This window comes from Pimephales promelas, chromosome 20 (assembly GCF_988280905.1).
Source record: "Pimephales promelas chromosome 20, fPimPro1.hap1.1, whole genome shotgun sequence".
Classification (NCBI taxonomy): domain Eukaryota; kingdom Metazoa; phylum Chordata; class Actinopteri; order Cypriniformes; family Leuciscidae; genus Pimephales; species Pimephales promelas.
The window spans coordinates 14,400,429-14,423,184 of NC_142788.1; the positions used below are offsets into that span (position 1 = coordinate 14,400,429).

The 22,756-nt window shown below is 35.1% G+C and overlaps 1 protein-coding gene across 2 annotated transcripts; it reads right to left on the reverse strand.

The window, feature by feature from the left end:
- Window positions 1-235: 235 nt before the first annotated feature.
- On the reverse strand, window positions 236-22,756 carry acss2 (acyl-CoA synthetase short chain family member 2). 2 transcript variants are annotated; one of them, XM_039652214.2, is made up of 19 exons: window positions 22,028-22,756; window positions 21,306-21,501; window positions 16,416-16,507; window positions 16,172-16,275; window positions 15,850-15,922; window positions 14,182-14,257; window positions 13,426-13,537; window positions 10,683-10,727; window positions 6,888-7,025; window positions 6,608-6,778; window positions 6,344-6,477; window positions 4,316-4,448; window positions 4,157-4,213; window positions 3,445-3,525; window positions 2,336-2,444; window positions 2,176-2,244; window positions 1,667-1,843; window positions 590-664; window positions 236-494 (listed from the first exon to the last, which is right to left on the reverse strand). In XM_039652214.2, the coding sequence occupies exons 1-19, from the start codon at window positions 22,152-22,154 to the stop codon at window positions 367-369; spliced, it is 2,097 nt and encodes a 698-aa protein (XP_039508148.2). In that variant the 5' UTR covers window positions 22,155-22,756; the 3' UTR covers window positions 236-366. The 2 variants fall into 2 exon arrangements, with proteins under 2 accessions (XP_039508148.2, XP_039508149.2); XM_039652215.2 differs by lacking the exon at window positions 10,683-10,727.

Genomic DNA, 22,756 nt, shown 5'->3' on the forward strand with positions numbered 1-22,756 from the left:
AGATAAAAACAAAACAAATGATAACCAGTTTTAGGTTATGTTGGCACATTGAAAGCTGGACAGTGTAGTCATATAAAGATGAATGAATAAACTGAACATGGGAAAAAAAGGAAGAGGAAATTATAAACAAATAAAAAATAAACATTTGAGGGAAACAATGATTTCTAATATACAGGCGGTTCTTGTAAAAAAAAAAAGTGGTTAAAACTGTGCCGCTCCCAATCCTTAGGTTTTCTTAAAGATACTTAAGTCTTTTATTTTTTTATTCTGTCTGCCCACTAGCATTCTAAGCTCAGACTCATCCTTTTCCTTCCAGAAGTGAAGCTTGTGGCCAGACAGTGGCGTTGTGTTGGATGCCCCTGGTGGTCACACAGCAGAACAGCAGCGGTTCTCAAACAGCTGGTCAATGACGGAGCTGTCTGCTAATGTGGACACGTCACCTAAATCCCGTTCATTACACGCTATCTTCCTCAAGACGCGACGCATAATCTTACCTTTAAAAAAAAAAATCCAGAAAAACACAAGAATCATCATAAATATTAACATTTTAATAATAATAATACAAAAATGATCCATTCAATATTAATACCTGATCTGGTTTTTGGAAGGCTGGGCACATTCTGAATATAGTCAGGTGTAGCTATGGCACCAATCTTCTCTCTCACTGTTTCATTAAGAAAATGGAAATAAAGCCATTACTCAGAGTTTATGATTCAACAAAAATCATCAGAATTGCGAGATATAAAGTCAGAATTCTGAGAAAAAAAATGACTTAAGTGCGACTTAACCTCACAATTCTGACTTTTTTTCTCACAATTGAAGTTTACACAAAAAAAAGTTTACATCTCGCAATTCTGACTTTATAACACATAATTGCGAGTTTATATGTCGAAATTCTGACATCTTTTCTCAGAATTGTGAGATATAAACTCGCAATTGCGACTTATCAGGCCAATTGGGAAAAGACTAACTTTTTTCCCCCCTCAGAATAGTTTATATCTCACAATTGACTTTACAACACGCAATTTCGACTTTATATCATGCATTTCTGAGCTTATAACACGCAATTGCGACTTTATATATCGCAATTCTGACTTTCTATCATGCAATTCTGACTTCATATCTCGCAATTACGACTTTATATCGCACAATTCTGACTTTATAACACACAACTACGACTTTATATCTCGCAATTCTGACTTTATATCACGCAATTCTGATAAATAAAGTCAGAATTGCGAGATGTAAACTCGCAATTGTGAGATACAGTCACAATTACCTTTTTTATTTTTCATTCTGTGGCGGAAACAAGCTTCCATAAAAAACACAAGGAATAGTTTATAAAATAGGAATATTAAATTAAAATAGGAAAATTTGTTATTATCAGTAGAGATCATCAGTAAAAAAAAAAAAACAGTTGTATGACTGCAAATGACTGGTAAGATGGCGAATAAGCTGTATGGATTGTTGTTTTTTATGATACTTTAAATTTTTAAGATACTTTAAGATGATATAAAATCACTTTCGCTGTAGGAAAGAGCAGTTCAAACCTTCTGGCTAACATCTACTTTTGTGTTTAATAGAAGAAAGAGGATCATATGGGGTCTGGCTTGCATGAGAGTGAATAAATTATAACAGAATTCAAATTCATTCATAGCGCAGATACCTTGCTTTTTAAGCTCCGCCTCCAGCTTTGGGTTGTAGTTGATTCCGTCATTGAGGGTGACAAAACAGTAGAGACTCTCGCCTTTGACAGGGTGTGGTCTCCCCACAACCGCTGCCTCCGCCACGGCTTCATGCTCCACCAGAGCCGACTCTACCTCTGCAGTGCTCAGTAAGTGTCCTGGGAGAAACAGATCCACCAGCAATATAAGCTTCTGCTCTATTAAAGGCTATTTATTGTACGGTTACTGGTTTGTAAGCTACTTTAATGCTTTGTAAATCTCTAGAGTCACATCAGTAAAGAGATAGAAAGCATGCAAGAGACAAATCTAATGTGTGTCCTGAATTTCATCAACTAGTCTTTTGAAACTCATTAATCTGCATTATTTCAACATCTGCAACACATTCTCTTTCTCCACACTGAGGGAAATTACTTTCAGGAGACTTTTTGTTGTTGTTGATGGGTATTGTGCAAATCAATAAACGAAGAAAATGTCGTCATCCTCTACTCACCAGACACATTCAGCATGTCATCTATCCTTCCAGTGATCCAGTAGTACCCGTCTTTATCTCTACGACAACCTGGACGGACAAAAAGCACAAACTCTCACCTCTCACAATTATGTGAAGCACACTTACTGTAAAACTGAAAACGAATCACAGCACAAATTACCGTCTCCAGTCACGTAATATCCAGGAAATTTCTTGAAGTAGGTGGTCTCGAACCTCTGGTGGTTTCCATACACGGTTCTCATCACACCTGGCCAAGGCTGTTTAAACACCTGAGGAAGAGGGGAGTGGAGTGAACACACAACAGATTGTGTTTTTACATGATTAATTAGTGTTAAGAATGTTGAAATTAAAGGAGTAGATCACTTTTTAAAAAAACGTTTGCTGATTATTTACTCACCCCCATGTCATCCAAGAGGTCCACGTCTTTCTTTCTTCAGTCGAAAAGAACTTAAGGTTTTTGATGAAAACATTCCAGGATTTTTCGCCATATAATGGACTTGAATGGGAACCAAACAGTTCAAGGTCCAAAAGATAAATTCAGTGCAAACTGCAGGGCTTTAAACGATTCCAGACGATGAATAAGGGTCTTATCAAGCGAAACAATCGCTCATTTAAAAAATAAATAACAAAGTTTAAGTTTTATAAGCTAAAATGGTCACCTTGCTCTGTTCTGTGATATGCGTTCGTGACTCTCCTGTTCAAACTCAAAATGAACGAATCTTTTCTGAGTCAATTCGTTCGTTTTGTTTGTTGAATGAATCAAATTACTCAGAAAAAGATTCGTTCATTTTGATGAACGAGTTCGAACAGGAGAGTCACGAATTCTCATCAAAGAACCGAGCAAGGCAAGCTTTTGAGTTTATAAAATTTTAACTTTGTTATTTATTTTTTAAATGAGCGATTGTTTCGTTTGAAAAAACTCTTATTCATCGTCTGGAATCGTTTAAAGCCCTTTCAACAGTTTTCAGTTTGCACTGAAATTGTCTTTTGGACCTTGAACCGTTTGGTTCCCATTGAAGTCCATTATATGGAGAAAAATCCTGGAATGTTTTCATCAAAAACCTTAATTTCTTTTCGACTAAAGAAAGAATGACATGGATGTCTTGGATGACATATGGGTGAGTAAATTATCAGCAAAAGTTTTTTTTTAAAGTGAACTACTCCTTTAACATGGAAATCAAACAAATTGTAATAGTACGAGGAAAAAAAAGAAAGAAAAAAAAAAACACACACACACACACACACACACACACAAAAAGATCACTGTACCAGATAGCCTTCACTTGGTCCTTCAAGTTCCTCCCCCGACTCATTCAGAATAGCAGGTACAACCCCAAAAAAGGGAAATGTCTACAAACATAAACCACCACACAGAAGTTAGTAAGTAATTCTACCACATTAATCTCAAATTAACATGTATAATTCTGTTTTGTAGAAATTATGTAACATTAACAGCAATTGTTGCATAATATTCATTACCACAGTAAATCAACTTGTATCCTTTAATGGTTACTTTGTACAAATATACACTTCTGTTATTAAAAATTGAGGTCAGTAAGATTTTTTTGTGTGAAAAACGCATACTTATTAAAAAGTGATAGTGAAGACATTTATAAATGTTACAAAGTATATTTCTATTTCAATTAAACGCTTTTCAGTTTCCAGAAAACTTCGAAGCAGCACAACCAGTTTTCAACATTGATAATAATAATAATAAGAAGAAATGTTTCTTGAGCAGAAGCTAAAAACTCTTTGCATCACAGGAATAAATTACATCTAAAATTGTAAATTATTTCAAATTCTAATAATATTTCACAATATATTACCATTTTTTAATCAAATACATGCAACCTTGGTGAGCATAAGATACTTCTTTCAAGAACATATAATATGTTACTGACCCAAAACCTTTGACCACTACTGTATGTTTTTATTCATTGCTACATTTTTATTATTTATTCACAGCACAAAGTTCACTCACGGCAGAGCCAGGCTTCAGGGGTGTAGCGGCCGGCAGAGGGGTCATCACATGCCCACCCTGAGCAACATACAAAAAAAGACATGTGACCTTTATGGTAGACGGCTTCAAAGCAACATGGATGTGACTGCTCTGGCCTGAGTGTTACAATTCAGTTCATACCGTCTCAGTCTGCCAGAACGTGTCCACCACCGGACATCTCTTCTCTCCCACCACGCTGTAGTACCACTGCCAGGCTTCTGGGTTTATGGGCTCCCCTACGGTCCCCAGAATCTTCAGGGAGGTCCGCTTATACCTGACCACATAAACCATTGCACAGTTTTGCAAATTTGACTATGTTTGTAAAATGTGTAAATAGTAATACAGACTGGCACATTCTGGCACCAGTTGTATGTAAAAACACACTGCACACAATGCACAGCGAATGAACGTATAAACGTGGCTCTTTAGCAGACTTTGTACACAAAAAGACGGACACTATCAAGTGTAACTATATCATATCATTATAGTAGTAATCAAAGTTACATCATCAAGTCGTGTTATCTGGAAATGGGAGAAAGTGTCCTAGACATATAACATTACCAAGGAATGGCTATTATAAATAAACATTCATAATGCTGTCAATATTTATTCCTAAACACCATACATCATAATGTAAACACTGTATTGTATATACACACACACACAACACAGTGTGTCAATGAAAAATATTACTGGACAAGAATTTAACAAAAAAACTATTTTAAGGTCATAAATATTTTGATAGCTGAAGAACATAATGCAGGGTTCAGTGTCGCATGTTCCTTCAGAAATCATTCTAATATGCTGATGTTTTGCTCAAGACACATGTTTTATTATGATCAGAGTTGTGCTTACATCTTTTCCAGGATTTTTGATGAATAGAAAGTTCAAAAGAACATCATTTTTTAATCATTTCGGTTGAGATATTATAAACATTCATATTTACTTAATTAGCACTTCTTCGGCAGCATGTTTTGACTGTTTCAGCGTCTGTTTCGTGACACAACGTGGATAAGCTACAATGTGTTAGCTGTGTGGACACTAGCCCTGGATTGACAATATTAATTTCTCAAATTTAATCAGTAATGATAAGGTTTCTAAATCTAAAATATTTTAGTCTGTGCTGTTTTCTGTTGATGCGTGAACAAAACTTAAACAGTAGTGCCTGCCATTCAATAATACAAAAAAAAATTGTGCGTTAAAAAAAATCGTTTCTTTTAATATGAAGCGAAGTCTCATCTTCAAATTTCTGTCGATTTTATTAGGAAATTCTATGGATCAAGCGCACATGAACCAATAATCTCTTCCTCTTTACTACTAGTAACAGCATCAAATAAACATGGCTGAACCCCAGAAGGTGTGTTGAAAGATACACTACAACTTACCAAAATGAAACCTCATGTATTTGCCGTTTCAGCTGAGGAAAGCTATCAATAAAACAGCTTGTAAACTATAAAATGTCACTTAACGTTACATACTTCAAGAAAGCGATTCAATGTCCATTAATTCACTAGTTACTGTAGCTAGAAAAAAATTACTCTAAAGAAGAGCATTTGGCTAAATATATGCACTGTATTACACATTCATTATATTTTTACTTAACCTGTTAGTGATGTCTTCATGATTTAAAGAATGTTTGAATAAATCAGTCATGAAAACAAATGATTACAGTTTATTGTCATTTAAAGGGATACTCCAGTTATTTTTTTTGAAATAGGCTCATTTTACAACTCCTCCAGAGTTAAACAGTTGAGTTTTACTGTTTTTGAATCCATTCAGATGATTTTCTGATATTAAGAAGAATATCAGTAACCAGACAGTTTCTGGTCCCATTGACTTCCATAGTAGGAAAAAAAAATGTGGAGTATCCCTTTAAATGTTTATATTCCACCAACAAACTAGAGCAATTCTGTTATTAAAAAATTGATATAAAAACTGCCTTATGTGCAATTTAAATGATTATAAAACTCAGTTTTAGTTATTTGAGTGTTGATTAAAGTTTGATTAATCGGTTTTCAGCCAAGTGCATCCTGAACTTTTGGTTTCGGAATTTCAATTTCAGTGCATCCCTGTTATAAATGTATTTAAAGCATTGCATTTAAAAAAAAAAAAAAATTAACAGGTAAATTTTTTTAATTTCAGGACAGACACAATAGACACCGAACTCACTTCTGAACGGGCTCACTGCCATACTTCATCAGTAGCCGGATGGCGGTGGGTGCTGTGTAGAACTTGGAGACTTGATATTTATCAACAATCTCCCACATTCGGCTCACATCCGGGTATGTTGGAAGACCCTCAAACTAGAAACAGAAGATAAAAAATAATAATTTATATCATACAACAATAAAGGCCTTTATAGATAAGTCAATTATGCTTTCAATCACTTTAAGACTGTGACTCCAAAGAGCAAAATCAGGATGTTCCCCTCACCAACACACTGGTTGCGCCATTGGCCAACGGCCCATATGTGATGTATGAGTGACCGGTGATCCAACCAATGTCCGCAGTGCACCAGTACACATCATCAGAGTGATAATCAAACACCAACTTAAAGGTGGCCGCAGTGTAGAGCATGTAGCCACTCACGGTATGCAACACACCCTAGTGGAGTGGAAGAGCGTGAGAAAAAAGAGGGACAAATCAGAGCTGTATACGAAAAGCAATTAACGAAAAGTGGTTCAAGGAGGATTGTGTTGTTTGGAGGATCTACCTTAGGTTTCCCAGTAGAGCCACTGGTGTAGAGGATGAAGAGCGGGTCCTCTGAATCACACCACACAGGCTCACACTCCTCTGACGCTCCACCAATCAGAGTGTGCCAACACATATCCACCTCAGGATTCCACGGCACCTGCACCAATCACAGCACAGAGAGCGCTCATAGTTAACTCGCTCATAGTGGCGTCACACTTCAGAGAACAATACAAAATTTAGGGAACCTGATCAGGTCTGTGAAGGGAATAAACAGAACAAATGCTGCTTTCAAGTCATGGGAAGTGTTTTTGGTTGTTTTGTAGAAGTAGTGCAACAAAAATACTGAGCCAATAATGCGTAACTGAAGTACTTTATCACTGTCACACTACCACAGAGGATGATGGTTAGTTTGGTTGTCCACCATCTTATAAAACTGCTAAATTAGTAATATTTTCTTGGAAGGTTACTAAAAGTTTGTTTATATAATGTGATATATATGAAGAGTTCAGATGCAAAAGCCTCTAAATGCCATTTGAAATTTTCTTCTTTAATGATGATTTTTATCAAGCTTGTATATTTAAGTTCAGTAATTTCACTTAAATAACAATTAATAGGTAATTATCATTGCCATTTAAGTGAAATCACTGAACTTAAATATACAAGCTTGATAAAAATTATTATTCTAAAAGAAAATTTCAAATGGCACTTAGAGGCTTTTGCATCTGAACTCTTCATATATATATATATATATATTACACATACACACACACATATATATACATATACATACATATATATATATATATATATATATATATATATATATACACATACATACATACACAGTACACAATATATATATATATACACAGATATAAATATATATATATATATATATATATATATATTTACACACACACACACACACACACACACACACACACACACACACACACTATATATATATATATATACATACACATATATACACAATATATGCATGTATATATCACACATTATATAAACAAACTTTTAGTAACCTTCCAAAAAATATGACTAATTTAGCCATTTTATTATATATATATATATACACACACATACATATACATATAACAAACTTATGTTAATGTGATTAATCGATTTGACATTAGCTTTGAATATTGCATTTTCAGTTTTAATTTTGCTCAGTTTAAATTTTAATTTTAGTTTAACCTTCAGTAATTTTGCTGTGCTTTTTTAATTGCTCTTTTATTTCTATTTCACTTTAATTTTTTTTTTAATATAAGTTTTATTTTTTCATTTTAGCACTTTGAACTTTTTTCTATTATTATTACTAGCATTTCTAACTGTCATTTAAGTTTTTCTATTTAATATCTATATAATTTTTTTTATTTCATCTTTATTTAACGTAATGTAAACAATTTTTGTAAAAAGGGGAAAAAAATAGATGGGAGAAAAAACCATTTCAATGCTTTTGTGTTCTTTGCGAGCGAACGCAAATTCTCTCGGGGGAACGCAACACATTTTCGAGAGAAGGCGAAAGCATTCACAAATCATTTTTTCCTCCCATCTCATATTTGTTTCCTTCACCATGTGCCTTTAGGGTCTCCGTAATAAACCCTCAAGCCCACATGCCTTATAGATTTATACTGTAATCACTCTTGAACTACAATGGGTTTTCTATTTGTTTTTATAATGGAAATGGTGTCAAGCATTCGTTCATCTCGTTAATACAACTATTTCAGAATGACTTGAAAAGCAGCAAAAGATTAAATGAAAAAATTGTATGCAAATAATATGTTAATTACAGGCACACGTTGGTATTTATCTCAGTCAGACTTATTAGACAGATTCAGTTCAATCTAACCAAACTGAATGCTGCACAAATGCCCGTCTGCTTTAGCCAAAGCGTTCTCAAAACTGAAAGAGAAAGCATCTGAAAAGATCAGGTTTAGTTAACACAAAAACACTAGACGGACAAACAAAAAAAAGAGACATGAACGCAACAGAGAAGTCTACAGATCTAGTTTTACATGCAGTTCAGAGACAGGGGGAACACTATAGTTCATTTAAGTGACAAGCGCATTAGCATGGAGCTCATAGGTGAGAGTTAGAGTTTGACTACACAGAGAGATCTGTCAAATCCATTAGACTGTCTAAGCAGAAAAGGTTTAGCACATAAAACTGCTAACACCAAGCATTTAGAGCACTAGTACTACCACGACATAAGAGCTTCCCAGATACATTTGTGATGAAATCACAAAGCGTATATGAGGAGATCATTGGGGGGGACATGGACACACTTGTCATTTAACAGAGATGTGGAACAGTAAAAGGTTTCAGTGCTAACTCCTGGATCAGAACTGGCGAACAAATCAAGTGCAAATCATAATCATAATAACCATTAACAAAACAGGCCAGTAGTTGGCATTTCTAACTTTTTACATCTATGAATGTAATGAGGTATTAAGGAATTATTGAATATGTTATCTCATAAATGTTTTTGTTGTTAATGAACATTTTTATTAAGTGTTACTGAACAAACCAATACTAGACAATGAAAGACAGTTTCAGTCTTGGAGTAAAAAAAAAAAATCAAAAAAAAAAAAAAGAAATAAACATGACAAACACTTCCATAAAAAAGTCTGAGGTCAGTAAGATTAATTTTTTTTTTTTATTATTCAGCACGGATGCTTACCATTGTATCAATAAAGCCATTTGTAATGTAAAACGAAACAATTTTCATCTCAAATAAATGCTGCTCTTTTGAATTTTCAATTGACCAAAAACCAGAACTTTCATTTTTAACCATCCCTTTAAGGCTGATTTATAATGATACTATAATTTCCTAAACTATTTATCAAATAAATGCTGTAAAACCTCTACATTCATTAAAATATCCTGAAAACACACAATTCCATATAAATACTGAACTGTTTTCAACATTGACAATAAGAAACATTTATTAAGTTCCAAATAAACTCGAGTAATGGCTGCTGAATTCAGCTTTGTCATAGTAATAAATTATATTTTAAAATACATTAAAATAGAAATGTACAATTCCAATGATATTTCACTATTTATAGACTAATATTTTAGATTAAATAAACACAGCCTTACTGAGCCTTCGAGACTTCAGTCAAAATCTTACCAACCCCAAACTTTTGAACAGCAGTGTATATAGTTGTAATTGTTGAACTCTGTGAACGTCATATTGTGCAATACAGTCACAATTATGAGATGTAATGTCACAGTTCTGATGAGAATTGTTATAACAGTTTCATTTACAACACATTTTTAACACTTGCAATACTGTAAACTTGACTTCTTCAAAAACAAAAAGGAACATTCTCAATTATTTTCAACTTAATGCACCTCATCTATGATCTGCTGTCAACAACAACAGTTTATTTCAATTCATTTCTATTAATCACTTTGTTTTGACAGTTTAGTAAAAAAGCCAAGTCAAGTCAATTATCATAGGTAATCGATTGAATTCAACATTAATGCAGACATTATTTAGCTGGAGTGAAGACATTAAGTTGTCAGTAAGTCAGAATATGCCTTTAATTTATGGCCTTACAATTGAACGCCAAGTCTGATGAGTGTGTACATGGTGAAATGCATTCTCAAAAGCAAACACACAGCAACACACACAAAGATCGTGTTGTGTGAGAATGTGAGGACAAGTGATAAAGGTCTCGAGCCGTTCCTAAGAGCAAGAGAGCCGCCCATGAGCACACAAACAGGTGTTAATGAGACGGAAAAAAAAAACACACACACACAACGGATGCACAAAGGAGTCATGAAATACCTGTGGGGGGGGGCGGACCTTCCTTACTCTTTTCTGTTTCTCCTGCTAAAGGGGGTTAATGGAGAGATTACTCACACCGAAAGAGGCAAAGGACACAGACATGGATCCACATTGATGGAGAAAAAAATGACCTTTTGCATAAAAAGTCAAATTGACATTATTAGAATTACTGGTTAAAAAGAGGTCAGCTTGCATAGGTGAGTGTCACACATAAAACGTTCAACTGTTTCAAAGGTCTTCGCCACAATAGCTCAGAGAAATCATGCCAGACCTTTATGGATTTACAACAGTAACACAAAGCCTTTGTTAAAAAAACAGGAGTTCTCTTACGAGAGACTCTCTCGTACCGCGTAATATCTTACGCTTAGGGCTGGGCGATAAAACGATAACGATAATTATCGCGATATAAATAAATAAAAAACGATATCAAGAGGTCGATAAATGTTCGATAATGTTTATGCGGCAAAAGCGGAACGAAACTCATTTGAACCGCGTGCGCCACACAGAGCATTTATCCGCTCGGCTCAAAGTCCAAACGGCAGTGAGCACAGCGCGAGCTCGCTAGAGCAGACGCGATTGCTTTGATCGTCTCGCTCAAGACATCCAGCGAGAAGCGCTCGAGTTCAGCGAAGAACACTGTCAAGTTTAAACCAGTTTAGGGCAGATGAAACACCGCTGACAAAAAGGAGAAACACACTGTGTGCAATGATCCAGTCAGAATCTGTATTGATACTGAATCCATTTAGCCTACCATGGATTTACTGTAAGGTTAGCCTAGTAATATTAACTGCACCATGAAATGTGGGATATACATATTGAATATTATTAATGTAGACAATTCATTAAATGTCTTATGGAATATAAGTACAGCATTTAATAATGTATTTAACTGTTAGGCCACTGTTTTCATACAAATACCACAGAAACCATAACGTTACATTTTGCCATGATAGTGAGGTGCTAAGTTATAGGCTATGCCTGGTTTTATCTGTGGTTATCATCATCTAAATTCATGAGACTGGATGACCAATGGTTAATTTTAATACAACTCAGTCAGAATATTACATTTTACCAAATAAAAATGTGGTCGTTACATAAAAAAAAACAGATGTTGCTGTTTTTGTTAATGAACATAAATATAACATTAGCTTGAGTTAGGATGCAGATTTACTGTCAACTCGCTGTCAAATATGCATTTTGAGATAAAACATGTAATTTTAATATTGCAGCCTGCACTGCAAGTGCAAACTGCTGAAGAAATATTTTTCTATTGAGATATTTATTTTAAGGAAAATGTTTGAATGTTCTACCTCATATTTGTGAAATGTTCATCTGTTTGGCAAGTGTTTGTCATGATATGTTCTGACTATAAAGAGTAGTTTAAAACCACAATTTACACTCTGGTTAATACAACTTTACACTCTACACTTAGGAGCAAAAATCTGCCTTTTAACTTGAAAGAAATAAAGATTTGACATATATCGTGATAATTATCGATATCGACTGATATTAAAAAAATTATCGTGATAATTTTTTTTGGCCATATCGCCCAGCCCTACTTACGCTAGATATTAAACAGTACGAGAGAACCTCTTCTAGAGAGAACCGAGGTTACGTTAGTTACCGAGTATGAAATCTCTAACACACAGGACAAACAGAGACCAGAACAAAGACTTTATGAAAGGGATACTGCAGTCATTTTTTCATCTGAATCTTTTCCCCACTTACATGGACAGATATCCATTGATTCAGGTGTAATAATCATACATTTTTGCCATGTGCTCAGGAGGGAAACACAGTTTTTAACCGGGTCTGCATCTGTTCTGATATCATTCGTCTTTGTTTGCAATTATATTCATGTATTATGAGTAATTATTTAGTAAAGAAGTATTTTAAAAAAGAAATCTCAGCAATTTTGTGTGCACTACAGTTCAAAAGTTTGGGGTCAGTGAGATTTAATTTTTATTTGAATTAATAAATTTCAGCAAGGATGCGTTAAATTGATTAACAGCGACAGTAAGACATTTAAAAGGCCACAAAAGATTTCTATTCAAATAAATGCAGCCCTTTTGAACTTCCTACTCATCTAAGAAAAATGTATCAGTTTCCACATAAATATTAAGCCGTTAACTGTTTAACATTTATAATGTTTTTAGAGCAGAAAAATCATCATATTAGAATTATTTCTGACGGATCATGTGACACTGAAGACTGGAGTAATGATGCTGAAAATTCAGCTTTGACATCATAGGAATAAATTATTATTTTTATTATATTTAATAAAATAGTATTAGAATAAAAACAATGTATCGTTATTTTAATTTGATTTTTTTGAATTTTGAGTTTTTACTGTATTTTTGTTCATATGAACACAGTCTTGGTGAGCATAAAAGCATTAAAACAGTCATACAAACCCCAAAATATTGAACAGTAGTGTCTATCTTTAAATGGGTCACCCTGGTGTCTTTTGGTATCGGAAATTAAAAAAAAAACAAAACAAAAAAAACATTGTGCTTGCTTCAATATCTATTAAATTGACCTAACAAAATGCATTTGTAAGTGAGATATAATGTAAAATGAAAAAAAAGAGTGCTCTGGGACTCTACTAAGATAAGTTTGAGATTAAAAAACAACACCTGTAGTAATATGGAGATGTCCAAACGAGTAAGAAACATATTGACAAGAAAAATTGAAGGATGAAGTCTGTTAGGTGTATGGCTGTGGTGCAGAGGTTAAGCTTTACCTGCAGGTCGGGACAGGAGCGCTTCGCTGGGGGTGACAGCGAGCCCGGCGGTGAGGCCTGGTCTTCCTTTGTGAGGTGTTTTAGCATTATACATTTCTCCACAGTGAAAGACCTGACAGTGTGAAAGATATCAAGTGAACAGAAAATACACTGTTAAGCATGCACACAGCTACAGTTGCCAATTTATTAGGGATTTCCAATATGAAACCATTTCTATTCTCCAAAACTGACTAAATCAGACAGGAAGATTTTTTTGTTCAATTAATATATTCAGTAAGGGTGCATTCAATTGGTCAAAAGTGACCATAAATGTATGTATATTGTTATAAAAGATTTCCATTTCAAATAAACGCTGTTCTTTTGAACTTTATGCAGTCTTCATTTATAAAAGAATGAAGACTGGAGTGATGATACTGAAAATTCAGCTTTGTCATCAGATGAATACATTTAATTTTAAAATGTATTCAAATAGAAAACAGGCATGTTAAATTGTTATAATATTTCCTGATTTATTATTATAGTTCTGTTTGAATCTCAAATAATCTCACTGTGTGACTAAAGGCTGCTGAAAGAATGCAGGAACTACTGTCAAGTCAGCATTTCTCCCTCAAAATGAACATTTAGAGACAAAAATTGATAAGAATTGAATCAGAACCAAACAATTTTCCAGTCTTCAAGAATGCTACCATTTCACATTTGACTAAATGAATCTAATAAAGTTGCCACAGTGTGTGTCTTAACTAGAGTTTATCATACTTGTCCCTGCATTTCTGTAGTGCTTCATCAGCTATAAGCTTCAGATTGATCAGCTTATCACCGCGGTAAAACCCATCTGGGGAGAGAAAGAAACACAATAAAACAACTTTACACATTTCACAAAAAATCCTGAAAAGACAAAGACAGTCAACGTTTATTAGGTGATAACAGATGTTGATCTTATCATGGCTGAAATGCTTATTTTATGGTTATAGTCCACTCTCAAGCTCAAAGATCTATCAGGCACTGTTAAAATCCAGACATCATTATAGTTATGAATGAACCATATGAATGAGCCCATTTTCAGAAAACTCAGCAAAGAACTGAACATAAAGTACTGAACACAACATTCCTGCCCAGTAGAAGCACCGATGATCTGATAACACCGACAAACATGCAAGTTGAAGATTAGCAATGTTCATTGCTAAATAAGCATCATACAGCCAGTCTGCTTTTCTTCAAGAGGCCACGTTTGCGATTTGCTGCTTCTAAATCTGCGAGGGAAACCTTTTTCTGTGACAAACTGTAATCAATCCAAACATAAATCTCGACCTGGTTGACGAATAAATGCACTTATGCAACCTTAGGATCCACTGTGTGTGTGTGTGTGTGTTTAAATGATCTTTTCCTGGAATATTTGGCTTTTATTCGTGATTAATAATATAAGATTATTATTTCAAATTATGAAACACCATTCCAGCCTTCAAAAATAGCTTAAAGGGATAGTTCACTTCGAAACTAATTTTTGATATGTTTTAGCTTACCTCAAGGGTATCCAAGATGTAGGTGTCTTTGTTTCCACAGTATTTTCAATTTTGATATTTTTAGGTCAAACCGTTCTTGTCTGTCAGTCATATAATGGAGGTCTATGGTCACCACCTCAAAGATCATGCACAGAGAAGTCCAAATTAAACATGATTTAATGACTCGTAAATGCAAGTACACATTGATGTTTGTGTGAGAAAACGAACAGTATTTTGAGGGATCACTTCCGGCGCTTTCCAGCACTTGCGCAGACCGAAGCTCCCGCGCCCTCACAGTATAATGGACGTGGCTGTAGTAACAAGAGGTAAAACGATATAAATACTGTTCGTTTTCTCACACAAACCACTCGTTTCGTGTCTTAGGCCATCAATGTGTACTTACAGTACATTTACGAGTCAATAAATCATGTTTAATTTGGACTTCTCTGTGCATGCTCTTTGAGGTGGTGACCACAGTCCTCCATTATATGACTGACAGACAAGAACGGTTTGACCTAAAAATATCAAAATTTAAAATACTCTGGAAACAAAGACACCTACATCTTGGATGCCCTTGAGGTAAGCTAAAACATACCAAAAATTAATTTCAAAGTTAACTATCCCTTTAATGATGGATTGTGGGATTCTTCCAGGTTTTATTTATCCCAAAAACTCATTCCCCTTCGAAACATGTCAAACTCTTGGAGTGGAGTTCCCTGTTACAACTAAAAAAATAAATTCACAGGCACAGGCTAAATAGCTTTTGATAGTAATACGATTACTGCCACATTCAATCCACAGACTAGTGAACAATGTGAAATGCTGCACTCTTTTGCAGTAGATGGAAACTCAGCAGATTAACTGTGGGATTAGCAGAGTTTATATACTTTGAGTAAAATACGATTTTTTGGCATGCTTTTCTTACCGGCTGTTATAAGAAGACAGCACTGAGAGTCCATGATCCTCTCACACAGGGACTCGGCGGAGAATCCAGCAAACTGGGCCAGGAACACACAAAAAAACGTGAATACATTTAATGTTGCAAAAACATTTTTCCTTTATGTTAAATTTCTGACATTTTAAACAGTTGGCAAACAGTCCAACTGTTGAAAGAAAGTTGAAACATGTATAGGTATATGTATAACATGTATATTATTGTCTTTGTTTTTTTTTAAGATGATTGGTCAATACAGTGCTCCAGCTAAATTTCAAGAGAAGACAAAGGAAATGAGTCTCAAAGGACTGACCACAATAGAGTGAACCGCTCCAATCCGAGCACAGGCCAACATGGCCACCACAAGCTCCACTACCATGGGCATGTAAATAGACACACGGTCACCTTTCTTCACTCCTGCACAGTCAGAGAGAGTAAGAGAGCATGGGACGACAAGAGGACATTGTCTAATACACTACATCGGTGTGAAATCTTTAACCTGCTGCTGGTCCATTATACCATTCTTAACCAGTTCAATATCATTTGTGTGAGCACACCTTGTGACTTGAGGACATTAGCAAACTTGCAGACTTGCTGGAGCAATTCTCTGTAGGTCACCGTCTTCTCATCTCCAGGGTCATTACCCTCCCTGTACAAATCAAAGCCAGAAATGTTACTCTCAATAGCATTTAATCATTTTTTTTTACTATTCAGTGAGAGTTAAAGGGTTAGTTCACCCAAAAATGAAAATTAAGTCATTAATTACTCACGCCCATGCTGTACCAACCCCGTAAGACCTTCGTTCGTCTTCGGAACACAAATGAAGATATTTTTGATTAAATTTGAGAGCTGTATAACTACCACATTGGCTCCTAAAGGACTGCCTCTTGACGGCCCAGAAAGTCAATGAAGAAAATGTTTAAATATCCCAAGTGACTACCGTGGCTCAACTATATGTTTATCAAGCGACGAGAATACTTTTTGTGCGAAAAAACAAACAAAAATAACGAGTTTATTTGACTATTCCTTTTCTTCCTTGTAGGCCAGAAACGAGACTTCCTTAGATTTCCACAACGCATGCGCGAGAACTGAACTGAAGTAGTGTAAGAAGATCGCAATTCTCGCGCATGCGTCGTGGAAATCTAAGGAAGTCTCGTTTCTGGCCTACAAGGAAGAAAAGGAATAGTCGAATAAACTCGTTATTTTTGTTTGTTTTTTCGCACAAAAAGTATTCTCGTCGCTTGATAAACATATAGTTGAGCCACGGTAGTCACTTGGGATATTTAAACATTTTCTTCATTGACTTTCTGGGCCATCAAGAGGCAGTCCCTTAGGAGCCAATGTGGTAGTTATACAGCTCTCAAATTTAATCAAAAATATCTTCATTTGTGTTCCGAAGACGAACGAAGGTCTTACGGGGTTGGTACAGCATGGGGGTGAGTAATTAATGATTTAATTTTCATTTTTGGGTGAACTAACCCTTTAAATCTCTTTTTTTTTGGCTCATTTTATCTGTAAAAGAAAACCTACTTAAAAATGATCCACACCTGAATAGAAAGCATTTTTCACTTCTAGCCTTTTATATATCAATTATAAATGATTAAATACAAAATGAACAGTAGTTATTAAGATTGATGTGGTTTGGAATTGGTAAAATGTGCTTGGAAATAAAATATGATCAGAATATCAACTATTATGCAAGTATGAACACACTGTGTATATATATGCATTAAATTGATGCATTAAATTGATCAAAATGACAGTAAAGACTTTACAAAGTGTGTTTATATATATATATATATATATATATATATATCATCAAAGATGCATTAAATTGATCAAAATGACAGTAAAGGCTTTACAAAGTTATAAGAGTTATTTTTTAGAAGGCAAGATTTCTATTTCAAATAAAGTTTTTATTTTATGTTCTATTCAAAGAATCCTGGAAAAAAAATAATCATGGTTTCCACATAAATATTAAGCAAAAAAAGACTGTTTTAAACATTGGTAATAGTAAGAACCATTATTAATAATTGAGCAACAAATCATCATATTAGAATGATTTCTGAAAGATCATGTGACTCTGACGACTGGATTAATGATGCTGAAAATTCAGCTTTACATCACAGGAATAAAATTACATTAAGATATATGCAAACATAAAACAGTTATTTAAAATTTTAATAACAGGTCACAATTTGAACATTGCTATTGTATTTTTGATCAAATAAAATTGCATTAGAGACTTAAAACCGAACTATTTTTAAAACCGTACCCACCCCAAACTTTGAACGGTAGTGTATTTCTCATAGATATTTTCTTTCTTAGTTAATTTATTCACAGCCATAATCGTGTACATTGATCCATGAGTACTAATGCTATGTTCAATGGCAAAGTATGAACTTGAGACACTGAGAAAATTGACAAAAACAGATTTGTGCATCTCCTAGATCAGAGGTCGGGAACCTATGGCTCGCAAGCCATATATGGCTCTTTTCAGGATTTTATATGGCTCTCCCAATTTTCAAATGTTGACTGAAAAAGTCTCTCAAAAAGTAAAATATTAAGAGATAATTTGAGATGCACCATGCAACACTTGTTAACAACTTGCTTATGATGCCCGTTTCTCAATTTGTGTGGTGTCATAAGGGGGTCGCACACCGAACGCACGCCGCGTCTAAGACAGAAGTATCGCACACAGGACGAGAAGCGCGCGCCGCGCCTAGGACATGGGTATCGCAAACCGGACGCATACTTTCTCAGTTTATGGCCGGCAATATTGTTATGTTTAAGGACATTATGGAATTAAGATAATGTACTATGTTATAATTGTACTGTACAATTAAATACAATCGTTGCTAAGTCTGCAGAACACTTTACCTCAGCAATTTTCATTTAAGCAGCTGATTTCTGAAAATGAATGTAAAAGTAAATATAAATTGCAGCACACGGTGAAGTCAGTGTACATTAACGACTGTTTGAGACAAATAAAAGCAAGTTTTATGTAAAATTATGTAAATGGCGCTATGTGGCGAGGCAGGATTTTGAACAAGGTCCTGAGCTGTTGCTGGGCGCCGCAGAAAGAATGGGCCACCGGTCACCGGTGTACACTCCAGGAGTCCTACCTAGAGAATAAAGTGTTTGAATTTTATGAGGCGCTGCGCTTCTCGTCCAGTGTGCTAGAAACCAGCATGTCAGTGAACAAAATATCAGACATCCCAAGTCTCCCGGAAGTTTTGGGAGTCTCCCGCATATTGACAGTGTCTCCCTTATGCCGGAAAATTAGTTAAAATCTCCCGGAATCTAAAGCGAGATAGTCATCAATCAATGCGTGTAATCAACGAGTGTAAACTTTGCTCTGGCTCTTTTGAAAAATTTCTCAATTTTGTTTTGTTTGTTTGGCTCTTCTTGGTAAAAAGGTTCCCGACCCCTGTCCTAGATTCACAGCCATGTTCAATTTTAACGTTCATCGTTTGTTTGGGATTACTGTGAACTTCTGATAACACTATTTTGGCGTGAGATGTGCCCTACAAGTTAACGTGTAACTTTAAATTTTTCCTTAACTTTGGATGTCAGCAGACATTCTTAAAACACAGCTGCGTTCTGACACAAAGGAGAAGAAAGACCACAACTGCAGAAGAGAGTCATGTTTGAGTGTTTAAAACTTATGTTGTAAACTTTATAATTGGCAAACTGGCATTGCAAAAGCAGAGAATTAGCAACAGCCCCAGGCAACATTCGTTGAAGTGCTTGAAGGCTATTTTTGTAGATCTGAATGCTAATGAACAATGACCTCATGAACTGCAAGGACAGCATTCAGCACAGAAAAACCTGATCCACTGCAATGCACATGAACAAATGAAGCCTATGAAGATGCAACACTAAAGAAACACTTCATTCTGGTTGGACCGCTATTGGCGGGACCTGGGTCAAGCTTACTAAAATAGCTCCAATGTGCCCCTGTCTGTCAACAAGCCTGTGTATTAAATTATTACACAGATATAATAAGAGCATAGCAATACTGTATCGACTCAGGTAATCTGAAAGTGGACTAAACCATGTAGGTTTGTGTGGCTTAACGTAAAGGTTATAGTGCAGGGCTGGTTACTGAGAGGTTGTAGATTGAAATTCGGTAAGGGCCGAACCATGAGCAATGATCCTAAACCAATGTTAATTTAGAGGTATTAAAGTGCCCCTATTATGCTTTTTCGAATAGGCTTGATTTTTCATGCAGTGTGTAATAGGGGTGTAACGTTACCCATGTCACGATTCGATACATTTACTCGATTCGGAACTCACGATATTATTGCGATACTCCAAGACATATGGTAAAAGGTTAACAAAAAATATACTGTTGATTAAAATGCTAAATTTGATATTACATTGTGGGTGTAAATGAATGGGTTTGGACTTGGTGCTAAGTTAACCCAAGGAATAAAAATATTCATGATTCTGAAGCTGAAAATACAATTTTCAAATAATTTTAGACAAATGTGCTTGCACTCTCTCACTGACTAGATATATTTAAAATACATGTCAGGTAACAGAAGACATTTGGACCAACAAATATTCCCCCATTGCATTATTATACAGTATAATCAATTATATATAGTAGTTTAATGTAGTACTGACACTAAAACTCTGAAAACATGAATTTTTTCTCACACAGTAATTTTTATTTTGAAAGTATCGATTCTGAACAAGTCATCAGCAATTCCAGTCTCACTTCCTGTTACACACCTACATAAATGTAACAAATTAGCAAAATCCCTGCTTATAGTCTTCATTGGCTGCCCACAAACAACATCTACTTTGACCCGCCCCTTAAAATCTGGTTTTGGTTTGGTTTGTGTTGTCGAAATGTCGAGAAGATGCTGTTTTCAGTGCTTCACTTGAGCTGGATACAGAAAAACCGGCGCAGTCGTTACTGTTCGTATCATCGTATATGAAGTGTGTGGAAGCTCTGGGGTTGAAATTCAGATATGGTAATGGCTGTTTCATTTCGTAGACCAATCACAACAGACTGGGCCGTCTGACAAATCAGAACAGAGTAGACCAATAGCAAAAGACTGGGCCGTCTGACCAATCAGAGCAGAGTAGACTGGCGGTAAAGGAGGGTTTTAGAGAGACTGAATCTTCGAACAAACCACTTTCATTACTGTAGGTTATGCATAATATGAAAAAAATGAAAGCGTTTTTGACCTTGGATGCATGTAAACTTATTGAAGGAGACCTCCAAAACAAAATTAGGAACATTTAAAATAGCATAATAGGGGCACTTTAAGTGTTCTGTAATCTGTTGTTTTGTATATTAATATTGGCAAAGTAGATGAAGATCAAAACACTGACATCACTATTCTCAAAATAAAAAACAAGACTCTAAATGTCACGCGCACAACTTCCAGGTAAACTGAAACATTTAAACCACATGCTTTACAAATACTTACCAGTAAAAAGCCACTCTGTCACCCAGTTTCCTCTCATGGACGATGCGGTCCAAAACATTATAGCAGATGTTGGTTGTGGCACCTTCCATGCACTTCACGTAAATCTCACCCTTGGTCACGTCGAAATTGTAGTCCAGGAACTTCCCAGTGTATTTTGTCTTCCAGAAAAAATCTTTGGCGACATCTCCCCAGAACTCTGGACACAATGGGACAAACAAATGCTGATTTTTTGCAGAACATTTTTTGGACAAAAGAAACCACAGACAAATTCACTACCTTTCAACGCTACAAGTAAAAATAAATAAATAAAAAACTAGTAAAAAAAAATAATATATTAGCATAATAATGAAGTATTATAATTATTATTAAAAACCTTTTATTTCAATGTACTAGATATTTAAATTGATTTCAAAAAGTACAAGAACAACAATAAATAAATTAAATGTGTATTATTATTATTAAAGAAGAAACTAATATATTCTATTTTATACATGAAATATAGATACAATACGGGCTACACGAAGCTTGGCTAGATCCAAGATTCAAAGCAAAGGTTGCAACATCAAAATAATACACTATCGTAACACAAAAATAGAGCATAATGAGGTTATAGATACAAACTGCTGTCTACCAAGCTTTAAAATAAACAGCTATATGAAGTTTTTATTCGAAAATATCCGTTTTTAACCCGTTAATAACCTGCCCAAAAGCATGAAACTCACCCTCAGGAGACTCGACAGAGTTGATGTAGAGCTCTTTGTATTTCTCAAAACTGGGGATGTGCGCTTCTTTCTTCAAGTCCTCTGAAGCATGTAACACGTTATCGCCTGGTGCCTTATCAGGAATCATTTTAATAACCAATTATATGAACGCAACTAATATAAAAACAGTAAGAAAGCACACAGTCTAATGTGTGTAAGTCACTTCCGTGTCGGAGAGTTTCACTCCCATTCAGGCGTCATGTGTATTTGAGCCTGAAATTGTTAACAAAACGAGAGAAAAATCTAGATTTAATTTTATATCTAGATAAGAATGCGGTGCTTTTGTTTTAATAAAGAAGACGATTCGGATTCAGATTGCAAGGACCAGTCGTCTGCGGGTCGCGTTAAATTGCACTTTAAATAATTACTATTTTAAGTAAGCTCGAAATGTTGCTCCGACGACACTAGACTGAATAAAAAAGTAAATTTTTATGTAGAAGAAATCTCACATATATTAAAAAAAATTAAGATGCACTTGAGAGCTGTCAGACAGACAGCAGGTCTCCTTTCGCTGGAGGTTATATTGTGCAAGGTCGATTAAAGCTGGAAATAATTCCCCACATTTGAGAGTAACTTTAGCTTGTAACTGAACCAAACATGTAATTAAAATAGCCGTGCATGCAGTTTTGTATTATTCATTCTTCCACGCGTGGATTACAAATCCTTAGTATGTCTGCAGGAGGACAGCCA

What these genes read in the sequence shown, in the direction of transcription:
- acss2 (XM_039652214.2), bottom strand. Translation starts at nt 22,154, where the DNA reads ATGATTCCTGATAAGGCACCAGGCGATAACGTGTTACATGCTTCAGAG. An exon ending in CTGTCTTCTTATAACAGCCG is followed by an intron (nt 14,258 to 15,849) that starts GTAAGAAAAGCA and finishes TTCTCTCCCCAG; the next exon opens with ATGGGTTTTACCGCGGTGAT. An exon ending in CCTTCCAAAAACCAGATCAG is followed by an intron (nt 495 to 589) that starts GTATTAATATTG and finishes TTTTTTTTAAAG; the next exon opens with GTAAGATTATGCGTCGCGTC.